This window comes from Oscarella lobularis, chromosome 13 (assembly GCF_947507565.1).
Source record: "Oscarella lobularis chromosome 13, ooOscLobu1.1, whole genome shotgun sequence".
Classification (NCBI taxonomy): Eukaryota; Metazoa; Porifera; class Homoscleromorpha; order Homosclerophorida; family Oscarellidae; genus Oscarella; species Oscarella lobularis.
Genome location: NC_089187.1, coordinates 17,779 through 35,444, shown reverse-complemented (window position 1 = coordinate 35,444; position 17,666 = coordinate 17,779). Strand labels below are relative to the sequence as shown.

The window sequence follows — 17,666 nt, the reverse complement described above, 5'->3', positions numbered from 1 at the left end:
CACACATATAAATAATAGTAGTTTTATTTTATAAATATTTAATTTTTCTAGATAATACGCTATGTAATCCGGATCAGTTTGAATGTTTGAATCCAAATGATCCTCAGTGTATTCCCGTTGCCGCCTACTGCGACGGTTTTCCGTCTTGTTTTGATAATTCTGACGAAGCAGCTCAATGTAAGTAAATGTACTTCTTAGAGAGAGAGGAGGGGGACATTTAAATAATTTTTATTAGGTGAACCCTTGTGCTATCGCGCCTGCGAAAATCCGTGTCGCGAAAGCAATACATTTTCCGCCTATATTCGCGATCGAGTAGGCGACTTTTGCGAGGATACAAGCGCTCAATATGTGAGCAGTAGTGATTTGAGTGGATCCCCCTGCATTGCCACTCAAGCAACGCGTCTCAATCAAAGTCCCAATTTGATGGCGTCGACCAATCGGCAAGCGATGACGCATCTCACGCGCGATCAAGTGTCTCGCGCGCGCTGTTGGCTCTTGAATAATCATCATCAAGAATTCGTCTCCTGTCGCAAATGGATTCGTGTCAATTATACGGATTACGTGGACGATTGCGCGGCTTCGTTTGACGTCATCGTATCGACGAATGCGAGCATCGCTGTCGAATGCGCCGCTGATCCGTGTCTCTACGTAAATCCGTGTAGAAATCGAGGTCGATGCGTTGGCGGTTATGACACGGTCACGTGCGATTGTAGTGGAACGGGATTCGTTGGTCCGTTCTGTGAAAGCGCTTTTATTGAGATGATCTCCTCCGAGACTCCTACTACTCCAATTCAACCTACGACTGTTGCTCCTACTTCTATTGTTTCTTGTCTAGAGACTGAGCACGGATGCTGTCCGGATGGAGTCACTGCAGCCGGTCCTTATCATCTTGATTGCCCAGGTAAAAATTAATTTGAATGACGAGTATTAATTCTTCGTCTGTAAAGGCGTTGATCCGGTCGTTGCTTGGAGCAATGCTTTTGCTCAGTATTCGGCGGAGATGAAGAAGTGGATGAATGAGGAGTGCACTAATGATGACAATGCTTCTCCTCCGCCGCCACGTACATAGATAGTTTCGTGCTGCATCGTGCATACATAAAGACAGGTAGAAATGAACTTGAATTTATTTAATGTTGTGCTCTCTAAGATTGATCTCAATTGCGTTCATGCCTCCTCTGAAAAATAGACTGTGGTTGTTTAGCTTTTGCGTGAACCGAAGACTTCCAGCGAGAACGATGACGAAGAAGAAGAGAACGGCTTCGCGCATTTTTTGAATTTTTTTAGTGCCTGAAATTAGCGATAGATGCATGCCAAGCTTTTGATCTCCAAGGTATGGAGACAAAAGCACTTTAGCTTAGGGACTTGAGCCTAGGGACATGCAAGAGTCCCTGGGCCAACGCGCGCGCGGTGTACGTAGTTAGGTCGCGTGTGCATTTCAATAAAAAGCAGGGAAAACTATGGCCAAAATTTTATTCAAAATATCCCGGATGTAAGAATTAAAATATAAAAGTCCTCTCCCTTCTTTCTCCTCCTCCTCCTCCTCCTTCCTTGGTTGTCCCTGGGCCGTCGCTCCTGCGCTGCCACTTGACCCCCCCTAGGAGGCCAAGCGGTGAGACTGAGACTGCAGTCCCCACAGTGAACTTTAACCCAAGTCCACAGGGGAAGAGCACATTATCCTCCAGCCCTCAAGGAGCGAGACTTTATCCCAAGTCCCCAGGGGAGAGCGCATTAGCCTCCAGCCCACAAGGAGGGAGACTTTGACCCAAGTCCCCAGGGTGATGGCTTCGTCTACTTCTTCTTCTTTCTGCATCTAATAACGTCGGATTGGTTGATCCGTTGGGGAGAGGAGAGAACTAAAATCAAATTAGAAACCAGTGCACTCAAATCTATTGACTTGTTTACTTTGAATTGGCTGAAGAAACGCCGTGGAGGAGGAGGGAATTGATCCATGTCTTCATATAGGCATCTACAAAAAATTCAAATTTTAGCCAAAATTTGAAGTGTGAGGTCAATTTGGTACTGCGAGATCAAACAGGCAACCAATAGCCATCGTTTTATAAAGAAATCTTAGGAATCGGAGAGGTCATCAAAATGACCAAAAACCATGGACTATAGTTCACGGTTGCCTAAAAATCTCAACTCACAGATTTCCAAATAAACGCGCTAGATCTACTCTATTTTATCAGTAGAACAACTCTACGAGGTCAAACACTTAGTATCGGTCAAATTTCACACGAAAAAAGACCCCTTCCGGTACACATTAATATTAGTCACGCCCCTTCAAAAAAGCAAAATTTGGTACGGTAGACTAATTTGAGATGGTATAATCAACTAGATACTAAAGGCATATCGTTTGACGTGAAAATTTTAGAATTTTGAGAGATGAGGTTTTTGACCAAAAACCATGGGCTATAGCTCACGGTTCCATAAAAATCTCAACTCGCGGATTTCAAAATAAACGCGCTAGATCTACTCTACTTTATCAGTAAAACAACCCTACGAGGTCAAACACTTGGTACCGGTCAAATTTTACACGAAAAACGACTCACTTCCGGTACGCGTTGAAACGGGTTCAAAAACGCTATTTGGAGCTCGTTTGCCTTTAGGATACGTTTCGGTTAACGATTTTAAGCAGTGCGATTGGCGTAAATAGGCAAAAATACCGCGGATTGCGAAATAAGACGATCGCGAAGAGGGCCTAGGGACCCCCTTCGTTTTTTCGAATCGCCATCGTCGAAAAGGAGTACCTCGTAGACTTTTCATACTTCAATAGTCTCAGTTGTCCGTGTAGAGTCCGTCGAAGCGTTGCAATTTGAATTTGTCTCGGCAATGGCGTCGGCGCGCATGCGTAGTCTAGGCCTATCCATCATGAATCCTGCAACTGCAACGGGATCGGCTCCCAATTCCGATTGGGTTCACGGACGACCCATGGCACTATTCTACATACTCATCATCGTCGCTTCGCACTATCTTCTCATGTCTATTCCCTTTTTGAGCGTCGCTCAAGTGTGGACTCTAACGAATTGTCTTCATAGTGCTGTAATAAGGCTTACCTTCGTCATTCTTCCTCTTTTATCGGTTCCTCTGTGCTAGACGCACTACGTATTTCTTCATTGGCTCAAAGGGACCCCATTCGGCGACGGGAAACAGGGAAAATCGCGTCGTTTGACCCACTGGGAACAAATCGACGAAAAAGAGCATTGGACACCGACGAAAAAATTTCTCACCGTTGTACCTATCGTTCTGTAAGTAAGAAAAGCCGTCGTCTTCATCGAATATCATTTGCTCTCTTTTTTAGGTTTCTTTTAGCGAGCTTTTATACAAATTATCAGCTCGTTCATTTCTGCTTCAATTTCTTCATGCTGGTCGTAGCTGTCGTGCCAAAATTTCCCTTCTTCTATAGAAAGCGATTTTTTGGAATAAACAAATACTAAAAGAAGAAAAGAAGAAAGACCCTACCTACGTATGATGATAGTTTGTGCGTGCATGCGACAATGATGACGTCAGACTAGACCCAACTACGTACATATTAATATACTTACTGTCTTACTATTTTTCGCTGCCTTGTTGCATGCATTCAATGAGACGAATGAATAAAGAAGATGACCTCATCATGATCCCCATTGAAAAACGAATTCTACCAAAAAAAGAGAGAGAAAGAAAGAAAGAAAGAAAACGCAACATCATCCATCCAATCAAGCACACAAATCAAATTGATATCTAAGTTTACTTCCGCACAAAAGACTTTCCCCTAGAGAGAGAGAGAGAGAATCAATAATGTTTATTTATTGAGTTTTCATTTCTTACTGAGCTGTCTTCTTTTCCGTTGTCTTGAGCTCGGGACGAGCGCGATTGAGTACCTTGAGAAAGGCAGCCGTACGTGCTCTCATTCGGCAATGTAGATAAGCCTAAAAGAAAATAATAAATAATAATAATATATAATAATTACGGCTAACCTTTGAGCATTTGATGTGATAGTGAAGATAATCTCGAAACGTGTGTATTAAATCGATTGTATTGTCCCTTGCCTTCACGGAAGTGTGACGCGGAAACAGAACTGAAAGAGAGAGAGAGAGAGAGAGGGAGGGTCAGTGAGTGGGGTACACATGCATGCATGCATGCATGTAGCTAAATACCAAAAGTGACGTAACCCACGTTGTCTCCCACTCTGGCATCAGTCCCATCCAATTCAGAGGGCGGTTCGCGATGTTTAAAGAGAACTTGAGGTGCCGTTGTGCTAGCGCGACGACCCTCACGAAATTCCTAAAATTAATAACTCTGTTAATTAATTAAATAAGAGCACTGACTGACTGACTGACTGACTGACCTGCATGAAAACTTTTCCAATAATGACGTCATCGTCATCTTTGAAAATTGTACTGAATATGACAGTAATGCGATCCTTTTGAGCCGAAACGTACCTTTTTTAATTAATTAAAAAAAGATAAAGATTAATTAACCTAACCCTCTCTTCTTTACATACATGGTCTCGTCGTCTCTGTAGTGAATAATTGCCTTGGCGTCGTCAATTTGACCCTTGGCTTGAGCATCGAAATATTTTTCGAATACAGAAGCAAAGCAATTTCTCTTCAAAAGAGCGGCATCCTTGATTAATTTGTCTATAATAAATAATTGATTAATTGATTGATTAATTCCCCTAGGTGTGTTTCTTGCCTTTGTCTTGAGGCAATTGAGTCAAATCAAACAGCAAAGTGACGTCATAACCTAGGTATAGATGTAGTTATTATAAATTTAATATATATAAATATGATACCGGATTCAGGTTCTGTCAAGAAATCGCCATAGACGCGTTTGAGAAGCTAAAATAAAAATCTAGATTATGGGTCATAGGATTATGACGTCACTAGTGACTGACTTGATCGGCTCCGTGTTGTTGAAGATCGCCGTAGAATTTGATGGAAGCGCTCAGCTGAAAAGATAGATAGATAGATAGATGACTAGGGATTGGAGAAGCCCGCGCGCGCGCGCGCGCGCTATAGACTTACCGTTATCTTGCTTTTATCTCCACCCGGATTTGAAATGTGGAAGAGAACTCCGTCGAAGTCTGCAGGCGAAAAACGAATAGGATGTCGATTGGAGGAGATCGTGTGTGTCCGTGCGATTTCGATTACCTGCTACGGTGATGTCGACAGCTTCGTGTTTCTCTCTGTCGACGAGATAAAGAGCGAGAGGGGTTCTTCGATTCCCCACGGGGTCCCCTCCCTTTCTTACGCCGAGAATTTCGCTCGAAGAGTTTCTTCGACAATTCGGTTGTGGAACTCGAGCAGAATCATTGTCGAATACGCTTGCGAATGACGGCAAATTAGACGGGAGCACGACTTGAGAGATACGGGAGTGCGAACACCGCGGACGAGACGACTACCCGTATGTGAAATGAAAAAATCTCCCTGATAATTGCTAAAGCGGTGCTGCTGTTAATTAACAAACGAATGAAATCATTCGAACGGACTGCAAGTGAAACGCGCGCGCACTTACCCTGTGATATAGATATATGTACCAAACTCAATTAAAATTAAAATAAACGCAACAGCTCGTTTTCTTTCTTTCTTTCTTTTTCTCTCTTTCTCCATTTATTGTCCGACAGCAGCAGTGGCAGCTGCGGCATTTCCCCGGATGCGGATGGGCGAAAAGAGAGTCCCCTCACCTCGCAAATGAAAACCGACTTTGGTTCGATCGGGACCTTGGCTTATGATAGCAACAGTCGCTTGCAATCTAATTTAATTAATAATATTAATTAATATAATTAATTAATTTTGTATGATCTCACTGAAGGCCTTGGACTCGTTCGGCTCCAACAGGAGGATCACGTGCAAACGAGCATTTTGGAGAGGGAGGATATAAGAGAAGAGGAGAAAGACTGGGAGTGAATGTATCAGATGCTCTCGATCCACCTTAATCAATTAAATTAATCAGATTAATCAGATATATTTAAATGATTTATTCACTGGAATGAATAGCTGGTAGACCAGGTGAAGTATAGATGAGACTTTCTTGGCCAATTTCTGATTCCAGGGTTTGAGTTTCGACGTCGATGCTTCCACGTCGAACATAGACAAATGGTGCCTTGTGACCATCAGGAACATCACAAGGCTAATAAATAAATAAATAAATAAATAATTAAATTAATCAAATCTCTCTCGTACAGTAGGTACTTTGGTTTCTTCATAAGTATTTTTGCAGACGAGTGTTTCGACTTCTTGATTCAATCCTTCGACGCTCATTCGCATATTTTTTCCCAGGGACGTGATTGGCGGCAATAAAGTGCTTCCGGTGGACGTTGCCTGAGCAACGGAGGAGCCTTGACGAGCCGTGTACACGCCCAATCCTTTGTCTGGTGTCAGTTGTCTCTCGCGAAGCCGAAAGCGCTTTTAGAGAGCGAAATTAGGGAAAGCCAGTATTCTAGTCTCTATTTCACTAACTGCTTTCAAGTCGACGCTACCAAGCGAAGCCGATCGCTTGTGAATTTGATTCACATCAACGAGAAAATCATCGGGATTAGTCTACAGTAGGGGGGGGGGGGAAAGATTTAGTGTAGGTGCGCGCGCGCGCGAGTAGATACATAGACGTGTACTGTACCTGTGTTCCTCGTGTAACGCAGCGTGAAGATGATGATGATGATGCTATCGTCGTCGTCGTCGTTGTCGTCGCTACAGGCGCTGCGACGACGAGTGTATCAAGCGATCCAGCTCGTGGCAAAGCGCGTGACGACGATGATGATGATAAGGGAGGCGGCGGCGGCGGAGGCGAAGCTTGCAATTTCGAATTCGAAATCATCGTAGTTGGGCTTCGTCTCTCCGGCGGCGACCCGCGATTGCTGTCTCCTCCTCCTGTTCCTCCTCCTCCTCCTCCTCCTCCTCCTGCTCCAGCGCTGGCGCTGCCGTTCCGCCACGGTGCGAAACGAAGCGGTTCTTGAGGAAGAAGAAGACTCGGCGACGAACGCGGGCTTTTGCGCGTCGATGTCGTCGTTGTCGACGCAGTTGCGATTTTCGTTGGACTACTTGGTGGTGGTTTTAGTGAGAAGGGCTGCGTTGCTTTGACTGGCTGGGGTCTTTGGGACGTTTTGAGGAGCTGGCGATTCGCTTGGCTCATTGTTTCGTCTTCTCTTTGACTCTCGGGCCTCTGCGCAACTGGGGGAACGAGATTGTTTTGCGATCGACTACGAGAGCACGTGATTCAGTGTCGCGCGTTCATTGGCTCCATTTAATTAGCTGTAAATTCCTAGGGTGGGCAAATGCGACAACTTCCGGGACGTTTCACGCGTCCGAATCGCTTCGACGTCTTTTCTTCTTTTTTTTCTTTTCTTTCTTTTTCGCCGGCGACGATTCGTCGTTAGAATCGTCGGAATTGTGCCTGTGTTTTCTTTTCTTCTTCGATTTCTTTTCTTTGCTATGATGCTTGTGTTTCTTTCCGCCGCCGCCGCCGGAAGATTCCGCTCCCGTCTCGCTACAAAACAAAACAAACACATCCGCATAGAGAGAAAGAGAAAGAGAGAGAGAGAGAGAAAGAGAACGCTACCTTTCTACTGAAAGAGAAGCTATCAATTTCTTTTTAAACAACGCCGTTCGATTGACACTTTGATCTTTTCGAGATGATGACGATGACGATGACGGAGGCGGAGGCGGAGGCGGAGGCTGAGGTGGAGGCGGAGCGACTCGCGTTCCTTCCTAAAATTGACACTGTTAGCTATTCTTTTTTTTGCTCTTGTGGTTGTGACCTCAAATGCCGTCATACTTCCGCCGGATTTATCCGTTTTCTTATCTCGCACGTGGATCATGGAAGTATTTAGACTGCGATTTCCTTATCACACTAAGGACAAAGAATCAAAGAGAAACAAACCTTGTGAAGCCCATTCCTCGCACGCGTTCAATGTCATTGTCATCGCGTTCAAATTGACCTCGTTTGCACACTTCCGCTATTTCCTTTTTTAAAAAATTAAATAAATAAATAAATAAGACCTAATTAACTTCTCAATGTATCCTACCTGCTTACTGAGTTTCTCACCGGTCGAAAGAAGTGAGACGCCGGGGTTGTATCCTCTAATCAATTATTCATTTATTTGTTTAATTTTTAAATTAGATCTCACAGTGCTGCAGCCATGTAGTTCGCTTCTCTCTGCTTCGCCGCATTGATCTCCTGCGCAGGGTACAACCATGGAATTTGATGACGTCATCGCGCGATGGGGTAACTGTACCGCTCTTCGAATCGATTCTGCATCGGCGCGTTTCCCTTTGGCGTACCTGAAGTGCTGCGGTTAGTAGAAGAATGCTGACGTAGCAACGTACCATGACAAATCTTTTCCCTGTTGCCATCGACCCACTGGAGCCATAAGCGAATGACCTTTTCGACTTTTTTAGCGTTTTCGAGCGACCAACAGCGTTGACGAGCCATTTACCTAGATAGTTTTCTCGATGCTTGTCTCCTTTTACTTCGTCCCACGTAAATAGGTCTTTTCCACCGCGATTTCCACCGCGAATCTCCATGATCCAAGAGAGAAGGGGGAGGACGACGTTTCGTAACGCACGCTAAATCTAGTTTCAACAACGAAGAAGGCTAAGAAAGAGAAAGAGAAGGTATTTTACAGTGCATCGATTCTTTCGTTCTGGAACGCTGTCATTGTTAGGAAATGAGCCAACAATCGCGTATTGTCGCTTACCTTCCAAGTCTTCGATTCCTCGTTCGACGTCTTCGACAAGCGCTAGTCGCTCCTCCGCGCTCTCTAGGCGCTCTCACCGCTATGGGAGGCGAGCGACAAGCTCCTCCTCCACTCTCATCGTTTCTCGATAATCCCTTCATTGTCAACGAACAATTTCCTCTTCCAGGCAATGGAGCAATCGATTCCTCTCCTCTTTCCTCCACTGGAACGACGACATATATTCGTGTCGATTCCTCCTCCTCCTCATCTTCTTCTTCTTCGCCTGTTCTCGAGTGCGGCGTTCAAAAATCGCCCAAATTTCTTCAATCGAGTTTTTTCGAATTGTTTCCTGACGCCCCATCAACTGGCATACGTCATCGATCTGAATTGATGGTGATCACTCTTTGTCAAAAGACGATCAATGATATGACGGCGTGGACGTCCGACGTGCAGGAAGAGAGGCAAGAACTGCTGGAAAATGTAAGAGAAAATAATAGCAAATAAATATATATATGGTATGCACTCTCTAGTTCATTGAAAGTGGGAAATGCATCTGTGGAAAACTGACTGCCAGCGGATATTGGGCCGATTTCATTGATCCTTCATCAGGCCGTGCAGTAAGTTCTCTCTCATAGGAGGGGGAGGGAATACTTTTAATTAATAAGTATTTTTTCTTAGTTTTTTGGAGAGACGTACAGTGCAAGTACGCTCTTTGAAACGGATGATCGTTTTCGCTTTTTTGGCTTTGATATTGTGGACTTGGGTTGCTGCAAATGTATTAGTCATCATTTGTGGGGAATGCACGTCTTTGTGGGCGTTCTCTTTACAAATGCACCACCAGAATCGCCAGTTCTTAGGGAACTGATGCAAGAATAATAAGGGAACTTTTTGCATGTATATATGTGTGTGTGTGTTTGTTTGTGTCTCTATAAATCAATAAATAATGATCTCACCAGCGGCACGGAGCGGTCAGCGCGCGCGCGCAAGGCTGCGCCCTCAGGAGACCAGCATGACGTCATACATCCGCATAGACAGGAATGAATGTCGCCGTTGCGTCAAGGCTCGTGAAGAAGCATTCAGAATCTGAAGAGATTATAGGTAAAACAGCACCCGCTTACGATATCGTACAGTCACTGTGTCGTCTTAACTAGAAAAAGAAACGGAACTTACTAGTAGTAGTAGTAGTACGGAAGAATTTGACGATCCCGGGCCGAGGCGAAACGATCGCCAAGGCGGCGGCGGCGGCACCAGGCCGTCCACAGAAAAAGTACGTAAGGCGACAAAATCTGCCTGTCCGGACGTCGGCGGACTTTAGGGTTTCGCTTTCACAATGCCGACGGTGGCGGCGCACGCCTATGATGCATACCTATCCCCCCCAACCGCGCTATTAATTAACTTGCCTGATTTTTCATAGGATTCTCCGGCCACGGCTTCAATTTTGCACCACATTCGAACTATATCTGGACCCGACGATTTCATGGGATTTTCTATTTTCAGTCTTTTCTGCTGCCCTTTGTTCGGATTGGCTGCCCTACACCAGTCTCTAAAGGTACGTAACATACATGTACAGGAATCGGATCAATACCTTCTTCTCTTGTCGCTGCGCCGCCGCCGCCGCTTTCTTCGTCGTCGCTTAGGTTCGACAAGGAATAAACTGTGAAAATTACGTAGCAGCTCGTCGAGCATCTCGCAATGCCAACTGTCTCAATACACTAGCTTTTGTCATCGGACTACTAAGCATACTTTTCCTAATATTTGCCTTGCAATCAACAGCCAATTAAATATGCGCGCGGTTCTGCTATTTAAATAGATTGGACGTTTGGTCTTTACGAGGAGGCTGAGGAGGTCGAACGCGAGCTAGAGTAGATCGAGCGTAATCCGAACCTAAAATATTGGCCTGTCTTAGAGCGGCTTCAACGCGTACACGACGATCTGAAAGTATCTTTTCGGACGTGTATGTGTACATAGGAAACAAGGGCATTTGAAGCGGCGGCGACGACGGCGGTGACTCAGCTCCAACGTCTCTCAAAGCGGACGCCTAGATAGAGATACTGTATGATGAGTTTACCTGTGGGCACCATGCACACTGACTTTTGTTGGTCTCATTGCGCGATCTAAATCCCGATCAACTGATACGTAAACCTAAGAGAAAGACATGTTCACTGTCTCGGTTTTCGCCCTTGGTATTCACTCTATACTGCACCTGATCTCTCAGTTTTTGAAGTCGCTTTTCTTTTGCCTTTTTCTCGTCAATGTCGGCGATTTCCGCTTCGCGTTTCGCCGCTAGTTTCTTCTCGTATTCGGCTCGTCGAAAAGCGATTCTTTTCTTATCTCTTGCCGTCAATTCGTCCATTTCGGCTCGCAGAGCTTCCAATCGTGCCGCATTCGTTGCTTCGTCTTCCTTTCTCTTTCTCTCGCGTTCACAATAATAGTCATCTAGTTTTTTCTTTTGATAATCTCGTTCTTTGCGTCGTCGTTCTTCTACGCGTTCTAACTCCTCCAATTCCGCTTCTCGTCGTTTCTCCGCCATTTCCTCTTCCACTTGCATCATCTCCATTTTTTTCCTTCTCAATTCGGCGAGTTTTTGCGAGAGACGAGCGCAAATCGCTTTTTGTTCTTCGCGACTTTGAACCACTTCCTGCGCCGCTTCATTTTCGAGCCAAGCCTCTTCAAAAGCAATTTTAACTCTCGCTAAAAGATCGCGTCGATTTCGCCTCCAACTACTCAAATAAGCTTGACGTCGTTTGACGTAGAAACACCAAGCCAAATACCATTGTTCATGCTCAACCTAAAAACACCGTCATACATAGATTATTATTATTATTATTCAGTACTGTATACCAATTGGGATCTTGACCATTGAGGCATTTCTTTTTGAAGACGATCAATGTAAAGACAACGTCTCCATGATGTCATTGTAGTAGGATACTGTTCAAGTAGAACACAGAAACGCCAATGATCTTCTCTTGACCATCCCCCATTCAAAGAACTAAGGAACTGTCATATTATGATATGTCTAAGTACACACCTCTCAAGTTACCTACCATATTACGTCACTATATTTTTCACGCAATTTTTCTAGGCACAATGCGTATTTTGAATCCAATATTTCAAACTCGTGCACAGCTGCATGCCTCAGATTTTCATCTGAACATATCCAGTGAAAAATTTCCAAAGGTACAACCTTATCTTCTGGCAGCAAAACTCCACTTTCTTCACTCAAATCACAATCAGGAGACTCTTCCTCTTCAATTTCGCTCAATATCATTTCAATTTCTCCAATGACGTCTTTCTCTTCCTCATTTAATAAAGTGAGAACACTTTCCTGTTGAATTTTCACCAATTCGACTTGCTCCAAAATTCTCGTTCCATCTCCATTTTCAATTTTATTATTTTTCATCGACGTCATCAAATCGTCTCTCAATTCCAAAATTGGTTTCACTGTCGCCTCGCGAAAATCGATTCGATTTCGCGCGTATTTCTCTTCCAATGCTCGCGTTTCGTCATCGATGGAAAAAGTGAAACATTTCTTTTCGATCGACGCAAGTCTTTGAGACTCTCTCAGCCAAATGACGTAATGGCGCTTTCGCAACTCTTCCGCTCTTCGCCTTTTCGTCAATTGAGCGACTTTTCGCATTTTTCCGAATGAACGCGACGCTGCAGCTTTCATCGATTTCAAATCGGCGTCGAGAGAGTCGTAATCGACGTTCCCGTACGTTTTCCAGCCTCTTTCGCTGGCTACGACGGCTTTTGCGACCAACGATTTGTCTAGAACGTCACTTCGCTTACCTATCTGATCGAAAAAACTGCTACTGCTACCTGAATCGGCTCGGTGATTGCGCAGGAACTCTTTCAAATTTCTTCCCGACATTTTAACGTGTCCGGGACGTGCTGTCAGAAGCACCCGTATATGCTCTGCGTAATCGATACACTAATTGATACGGGGGATCGATCGGCTTTTTGACTGAAAATTTTCTTTTCGTTATATTTTCGAAATTTTAGCTTCGCGCATCGTCATTCACCAGAAGAAATTGCCTCCACCTTTCGAAGATGTCGCTAAAGGAAGAAGAACGGAAATGGACGACTTTTTTGCGCCGGAAAGTTGCAGTGCTACGAATCTACCAGCGATCACATATATAAGGCCTCACAATACATAAGTCTATTGCATGGTTAGACACGGTCCTCATTGCAGCCTTGCCTGAGAAGGGCGGGAACGAGGTCCTGGAGCAACGGTGCGTCAGTGATTACAGGCACATACTTAACCCCACGGGTTCTGGATGGGTAAGACCTGCAGGGGCTGCACGTACCGGGATGCCGCCAAGTGCCTAGTCGCCTTGGTGGAGCATCACGTGGGTGTCCGATATATATATACCTATATGGTGTATAGCTCCGTGTATACAGGAGAATACAAAAAACAGGGGACTCCCGTCGGTGACGGTCTGCTCTCGAGCGAACGTGCTGTGCCTTTTTTCTTATTTTAGCTAATTTAATTATTTTGTTACCTGTACTGTTGGCAGCACGCGCGCTAATCCTTTGCTCCTCCCCAGCTCTCCTCCCCAGCTCTCCTCCCCTATCGTCCGCAAAATGACAAGGAAGAGACATAGAATTTCAGAAAAGCAACAACAGCTGGCAACACCAACTAAAGCGAGCGAGCCTCGCGGCCGCTGGAAAACGGGCGTATTTGCAGTGGCAATCTTCTTACTTGTACTAGTAGTAGGCGTTGTCTCCTATCAAATCGGAAAAATGCCGCCGCAGCCGCAGCCGTCACCGTTGCCGTCACGATCAGAAAAGCCTAGTGAAAAAAGAGAAGAGGGATCCGGAGAAGAGTTTGTGCCGTCGATTCTGAAAGGTTTGAAAATGAGCAATGTAGTCGAAGACGATCGACACTTCAAATACGAAGCTCTCCCCCTACAAACAAAACGAAAATCAAACGCCAAAGTATATATTATAGAAAATTTTCTAAGCGACATTGAATGCGAGGCGCTTATACGGCTGCACCACAAGCATTCGAGTGACAAATCCATACCTTCTCCCCTTTTCTGCTTCGACAGCGTTCAGACGTTGCAAATTCATTTGAACGAGGCGGCAATCAAGTATCGCGCAACAAATGCCGATTTCACCACCGGCACCTATTGTCTCAACGCGTCATTTTCAGAGAGAATCAAACCAATTATAAAGTGGAGTTCTAGTACGGCCTTTTATCCAGGCGAAATGCGCTTTACGAATATTCTCGATGAACGTATATACAAAACAACGGGACTCAAACCGGAAAACGGAGGCAAATATCAATTGACGTCATATGCGAAAGAAATCGGTAAGTCAAAATTAAGAAAATAAATAAAAATTCATATACTTTTAGGTTATAAAATGCATACCGATTGCACGCTTGGACCGGAAAAACGAGATCGCTACGCAACAATTCTCGTCTATTTGCGTGACGTCGAACGAGGTGGCGAGACCGTTTTTCCGGAACTCGGAATATCAGTGCAACCAGTCAAAGGACGAGCACTTGTCTGGAATAGCATGGACTCGGAGGGAAATTGTGATCCAACGACAATTCACAAAGCGAAACGAGTCGAAAGCGGACACAAAATTATTTTACAACGATGGTACTATTATATGAATTTTCCTGCACTCGGTCGACGCCCACCTCCGCCACCCAATCATTTACCCCCGCGCTTGCCAAATCAACCTCTCGTACAATGCGATACGAATGATAGCGGTAGTTGTCGATGGTACGACGAATGGGGATACATACATATAAGTGACTACAGGCATTTGGCCGATACGGGAAAAATATAAATAAAATTGCGGGGGCGTGACCTCATCTCACCTTATTATACAGCGTCTTCGTCGTCGTCGCGTCGCTTATTCTCTAATCTCGGCTCGCGCTCGATCGTCACAATGACCGAGTGCATTTTTGGAAGTCTAAAAATAGTCTGACATCTCTAAAACGACGTCGCTCAGGTGATGTTTTACGTAGCCAATCAGCGTCGAGCTGATCGTCCGCTTTTCTCGTGATCCCAGCGTGCCGCTGCTTCATTGCGCCTCTTCTCTCGCTCATGGATTCGTCTATTCTCGTCAATATGACGACGCTCAATCCGCTCGCTGCTCCATTCGAGTCGTTTTGGCGATCGACGACCGAACGATACACCAAGTTTCAAATTGCCACCGTTGGTTCCATTCTCGTGCACGAGGTACAGTGTAGCGCAGCGCAACGAGGCGCAAAGAAGTCGAGAGATCGCGTTCCCGTAGATACTCTACTTTGGAATTTGCCTTCCCGGATTTCTATGTCAATTTTTGCCGCTCATGCACAAATACAAAATACAAGGGGTGAGTGAGGTCTCTATACGATTTTTTCTCTATTTTAAATTGTACCTTAGGAGAAACGTGAGAGTTTTGAGCAGCAGTGGAAATGTTTCAAACTTCTCATGTTCAATCACTTTTTCGTTCAGGCAAGGGCTTCGTACTGTAAATAGAAAATATTAATCATCATTATTTTAGGTTCCTCTCATCTCTGGAACGTATGCATTTACAGAACTGATGTCTATTCCGTACAACTACGAAGCCATTCCTGCATGGTACAACTGTCTATATCTGATATATGATATAGAGAAATGACACGTGTCATATTACAAGGTATATTCTACTCTTAAAACTCTATGGGAGTCTGATGATCGAAGACACGTGGCATTACTTTCTTCATCGTCTTTTGCATCATAAAAGCATTTATAAATTTGTGCACAAAGTTCACCATCATTTTCAGGCTCCCTTTGGCATGGTCGCCGAGTATGCTCATTGGATAGAAACCCTAGGTCAGTACTGACGTCATAATACATAATAGTACTACTATATTGAATTTTTTGACTAGTTTTGGGTATGGGATTTTTCATTGCCATCTTATTGTTTTGTGATCACGTGATCTTTATGTGGGCGTGGGTTACCGTTCGGCTTATGGAGACTATTGATGTTCATAATGGATATTCTCTTCCATTGAATCCTCTTCACTTACTTCCCTTCTATGCTGGTGTGCACTAAAATAAATATATTAATGATGATAATGAAAAATCTTTTTTAGGAGTTGAATATCATGATTTTCATCACATGAACTTCAATGGAAATTATTCGTCAACGTTTACCTATTGGGATTGGATCTTTGGCACAGACAGGCAATATAAAGAATACCTGGCTAAGAAGAAAGAAAAAACCCTCAAGGCTGACTAACCTATTAATACTACTAGTAGTGTAGTATTCTGTTTGTCTTTATGCTACGTGTTATTTGTGCGTATAATTAGTATTATAAAAATATAAAGAGTGCAGTGGGTGGGGCAGCTTAATTAATTAAAATGCCATGACAGCTGTAACGACTGCCGCTGTAATTCCATAGATTGCAACAGATGCTATGATTCCAAAAATGTTGAGTTTTCGCGCTCGATCGGCGTATTGTGCCGCTTGAGAGAAATTGCCTCGACGCAAATGCTTGAGACTCTATCAGAAGAGAGAATTTACTATTATCTCTCATTAGGACTGTAGTACATGTATAATACCATGACTGAATGCCAGAGGGCACAGAGGCCCAATGGAAAAAGACAGAGAGTGACTTGAATTATCGAAATAACAATGTAGGAATTAAATTCCTTTGGCTACACACAAACGATTAATTAATTAATTAATTAAGGTACATACGAATCAACATGATAGATAGTCTACCTGATTGCAGGAAGAAGAGGCCAAATCTTCTCCCTCTCTTCTTGACGCGGCTGCAGTAGTCGATGACGGCTCGTTCAAAGCTGATAGCTCAATAGACGGTGGCAGCTGAATAGTCGCAGTTGCATTTTCTGTGGCAAAGATAGACGCGCTTGTCGCATCTTTCTCTCTTGCTTCCTCTTCGCCTGCTGCTGTCGCTTCATCTACGCTCCCAGAAAACGAGGGCGAGTGTACCTGTACCCCTGAATCGCCGCTTCTACTCGATCTTCTAGTCACTTACGTTGTTCTTGGCTGAGTAACGCTTCTGTTTCCATTTTGCACACAAGAAATGGGCGTGAACCACAGCCCCACGTGATCTGTTTCTCACGTGAAAAACTGCTACTCACTAAAAGCAGAGACCAGTCTCTGCTAAAAGAGTGAGAGAAAAATCATCTCATTTAGAAGGAACTGACACACAACAGCGCACAACAAAGCAGCGAGTGACGCAGAACACACAAATCTACAGTACTACTAATAAGAGGTGTTAATGACGACAACAACAATAATGGCTCCAACCAAAATCACAGTGCCCAAGGCAATGCCGATTCTGTTGAAATTTCTGGCTGAATGAGATGCTTGATGTGCTCCAGCAAAGTCCCCTGCAGCTATTCGATCACGAGCCTATATATGATGTATAGGTTATAGGTACTTTCCCCCCCACCCTCCCTGGGAATCGGAACCTGGATTGATGACAACAATGCACAAATTCCCATGGGCCAAAAGCAGAAGAAAAGAGTAAAGAGAGACAAAGCAAAATAATCGGGCGGTGCCACGTGAACCTTAGATAATAATTAGATAAACCATAGATGTAATCATTGACGCAATGCGGACGTACCATCGTCTGTGGATAAGGAGCTTGAGCGCATCCTCCACCAGCCACGACAACCGTTGTCTGTTGTTGCTGTTGTTGCTGATGGGGATAATGAGCAGGGGGAGGATAATGAGCAGGGGGAGGATAGGGAGCTGGGGAAGGATAAGGGTATTGTGGTGGCGGCTGTTGCGACGGCGGAGGAGGAGGCTGATGATGATATTGGGGGGCTGGAGGATAGGGGGCCCCTTCCGCCGAAGTGGCGTAACTCGGCGGTTCTTCGCTATATGGAGCTATCGACTCGAGTGAGTAGAAATTAGAGCGGTAGTAACAAGCAAAGCAAACCAGCTTCGGCTGGAGGAGCTGTGGCCGCGTTGTCGAGAAGTGATTCCTTTTCCTCCATTCTACGCAACACACGGAAGAGTCTATTGATATTGTTCGAGTTCCCCGGTTGTTCCT

At 44.5% G+C, this 17,666-nt stretch overlaps 10 protein-coding genes and 1 long non-coding RNA gene across 13 annotated transcripts in view; 5 read left to right on the top strand and 6 right to left on the bottom strand.

The window, feature by feature from the left end:
• Positions 1-1,200, top strand: part of LOC136194594 (uncharacterized) — a 2,907-nt gene extending 1,707 nt beyond the window's left edge. The window contains exons 3-5 of the mRNA XM_065983778.1: positions 52-177; positions 236-901; positions 948-1,200. Of these exons, the coding sequence (XP_065839850.1) occupies positions 52-177; positions 236-901; positions 948-1,069 (914 nt within the window). The 3' untranslated portion in view covers positions 1,070-1,200. The remainder of the gene's footprint in view (positions 1-51; positions 178-235; positions 902-947) is intronic.
• A 2,394-nt stretch (positions 1,201-3,594) lies between these two features.
• Positions 3,595-5,383, bottom strand: LOC136194811 (actin-related protein 2/3 complex subunit 2-like). Its single transcript, XM_065984064.1, has 12 exons — positions 5,233-5,383; positions 5,133-5,167; positions 5,007-5,065; positions 4,877-4,930; positions 4,775-4,820; positions 4,675-4,725; positions 4,484-4,619; positions 4,328-4,421; positions 4,137-4,263; positions 3,957-4,057; positions 3,808-3,908; positions 3,595-3,751 (listed from the first exon to the last, which is right to left on the bottom strand). Exons 1-12 carry the CDS (start codon positions 5,292-5,294, stop codon positions 3,727-3,729), a joined length of 891 nt encoding a protein of 296 aa, XP_065840136.1. The 5' UTR covers positions 5,295-5,383; the 3' UTR covers positions 3,595-3,726.
• Positions 5,384-5,390: 7 nt separating this feature from the next.
• Positions 5,391-7,123, bottom strand: LOC136194809 (protein FAM117B-like). 2 transcript variants are annotated; one of them, XM_065984061.1, is made up of 6 exons: positions 6,598-7,123; positions 6,441-6,521; positions 6,165-6,386; positions 5,967-6,111; positions 5,789-5,912; positions 5,391-5,733 (listed from the first exon to the last, which is right to left on the bottom strand). In XM_065984061.1, the coding sequence occupies exons 1-6, from the start codon at positions 7,108-7,110 to the stop codon at positions 5,592-5,594; spliced, it is 1,227 nt and encodes a 408-aa protein (XP_065840133.1). In that variant the 5' UTR covers positions 7,111-7,123; the 3' UTR covers positions 5,391-5,591. The 2 variants fall into 2 exon arrangements, with proteins under 2 accessions (XP_065840133.1, XP_065840134.1); XM_065984062.1 differs by having other exon boundaries at positions 6,174-6,386.
• Positions 7,124-7,262: 139 nt separating this feature from the next.
• On the bottom strand, positions 7,263-10,354 carry LOC136194815 (multiple myeloma tumor-associated protein 2 homolog). The gene is made up of 14 exons (XM_065984067.1): positions 10,239-10,354; positions 9,824-10,184; positions 9,607-9,736; positions 9,177-9,420; positions 8,675-9,124; positions 8,414-8,571; positions 8,304-8,358; positions 8,213-8,258; positions 8,105-8,154; positions 8,003-8,057; positions 7,858-7,940; positions 7,736-7,808; positions 7,537-7,685; positions 7,263-7,464 (listed from the first exon to the last, which is right to left on the bottom strand). Exons 6-14 carry the CDS (start codon positions 8,499-8,501, stop codon positions 7,275-7,277), a joined length of 789 nt encoding a protein of 262 aa, XP_065840139.1. The 5' UTR covers positions 8,502-8,571; positions 8,675-9,124; positions 9,177-9,420; positions 9,607-9,736; positions 9,824-10,184; positions 10,239-10,354; the 3' UTR covers positions 7,263-7,274.
• Positions 8,281-9,608, top strand: LOC136194816 (cobalamin trafficking protein CblD-like). 2 transcript variants are annotated; one of them, XM_065984069.1, is made up of 4 exons: positions 8,281-8,591; positions 8,642-9,133; positions 9,184-9,270; positions 9,332-9,608. In XM_065984069.1, the coding sequence occupies exons 2-4, from the start codon at positions 8,645-8,647 to the stop codon at positions 9,527-9,529; spliced, it is 774 nt and encodes a 257-aa protein (XP_065840141.1). In that variant the 5' UTR covers positions 8,281-8,591; positions 8,642-8,644; the 3' UTR covers positions 9,530-9,608. The 2 variants fall into 2 exon arrangements, with proteins under 2 accessions (XP_065840141.1, XP_065840142.1); XM_065984070.1 differs by lacking the exon at positions 8,281-8,591 and having other exon boundaries at positions 8,637-9,133.
• LOC136194821 (uncharacterized) lies at positions 9,643-10,482 on the top strand. The gene is made up of 4 exons (XR_010671718.1): positions 9,643-9,751; positions 9,805-9,920; positions 10,068-10,202; positions 10,291-10,482. It is a non-coding gene; the product is annotated as an uncharacterized lncRNA (long non-coding RNA).
• LOC136194807 (coiled-coil domain-containing protein 148-like) lies at positions 10,354-13,208 on the bottom strand. Its single transcript, XM_065984059.1, has 7 exons — positions 13,156-13,208; positions 12,473-12,709; positions 11,698-12,421; positions 11,495-11,642; positions 10,857-11,441; positions 10,745-10,795; positions 10,354-10,691 (listed from the first exon to the last, which is right to left on the bottom strand). The coding sequence occupies exons 2-7, from the start codon at positions 12,522-12,524 to the stop codon at positions 10,452-10,454; spliced, it is 1,800 nt and encodes a 599-aa protein (XP_065840131.1). The 5' UTR covers positions 12,525-12,709; positions 13,156-13,208; the 3' UTR covers positions 10,354-10,451.
• Positions 13,183-14,481, top strand: LOC136194810 (uncharacterized). Its single transcript, XM_065984063.1, has 2 exons — positions 13,183-13,967; positions 14,013-14,481. Exons 1-2 carry the CDS (start codon positions 13,238-13,240, stop codon positions 14,453-14,455), a joined length of 1,173 nt encoding a protein of 390 aa, XP_065840135.1. The 5' UTR covers positions 13,183-13,237; the 3' UTR covers positions 14,456-14,481.
• Positions 14,482-14,653: 172 nt separating this feature from the next.
• LOC136194814 (methylsterol monooxygenase 1-like) lies at positions 14,654-15,992 on the top strand. Its single transcript, XM_065984066.1, has 7 exons — positions 14,654-14,850; positions 14,909-14,986; positions 15,037-15,108; positions 15,158-15,234; positions 15,293-15,468; positions 15,525-15,680; positions 15,732-15,992. Exons 1-7 carry the CDS (start codon positions 14,716-14,718, stop codon positions 15,875-15,877), a joined length of 840 nt encoding a protein of 279 aa, XP_065840138.1. The 5' UTR covers positions 14,654-14,715; the 3' UTR covers positions 15,878-15,992.
• On the bottom strand, positions 14,925-16,736 carry LOC136194820 (uncharacterized). Its single transcript, XM_065984074.1, has 4 exons — positions 16,641-16,736; positions 16,364-16,563; positions 16,201-16,296; positions 14,925-16,141 (listed from the first exon to the last, which is right to left on the bottom strand). Exons 1-4 carry the CDS (start codon positions 16,672-16,674, stop codon positions 15,995-15,997), a joined length of 477 nt encoding a protein of 158 aa, XP_065840146.1. The 5' UTR covers positions 16,675-16,736; the 3' UTR covers positions 14,925-15,994.
• A 41-nt stretch (positions 16,737-16,777) lies between these two features.
• LOC136194818 (proline-rich transmembrane protein 1-like) lies at positions 16,778-17,652 on the bottom strand. The gene is made up of 4 exons (XM_065984072.1): positions 17,553-17,652; positions 17,235-17,500; positions 17,080-17,178; positions 16,778-17,020 (listed from the first exon to the last, which is right to left on the bottom strand). Exons 1-4 carry the CDS (start codon positions 17,608-17,610, stop codon positions 16,871-16,873), a joined length of 573 nt encoding a protein of 190 aa, XP_065840144.1. The 5' UTR covers positions 17,611-17,652; the 3' UTR covers positions 16,778-16,870.
• Between the last annotated feature and the right edge of the window lie 14 nt (positions 17,653-17,666).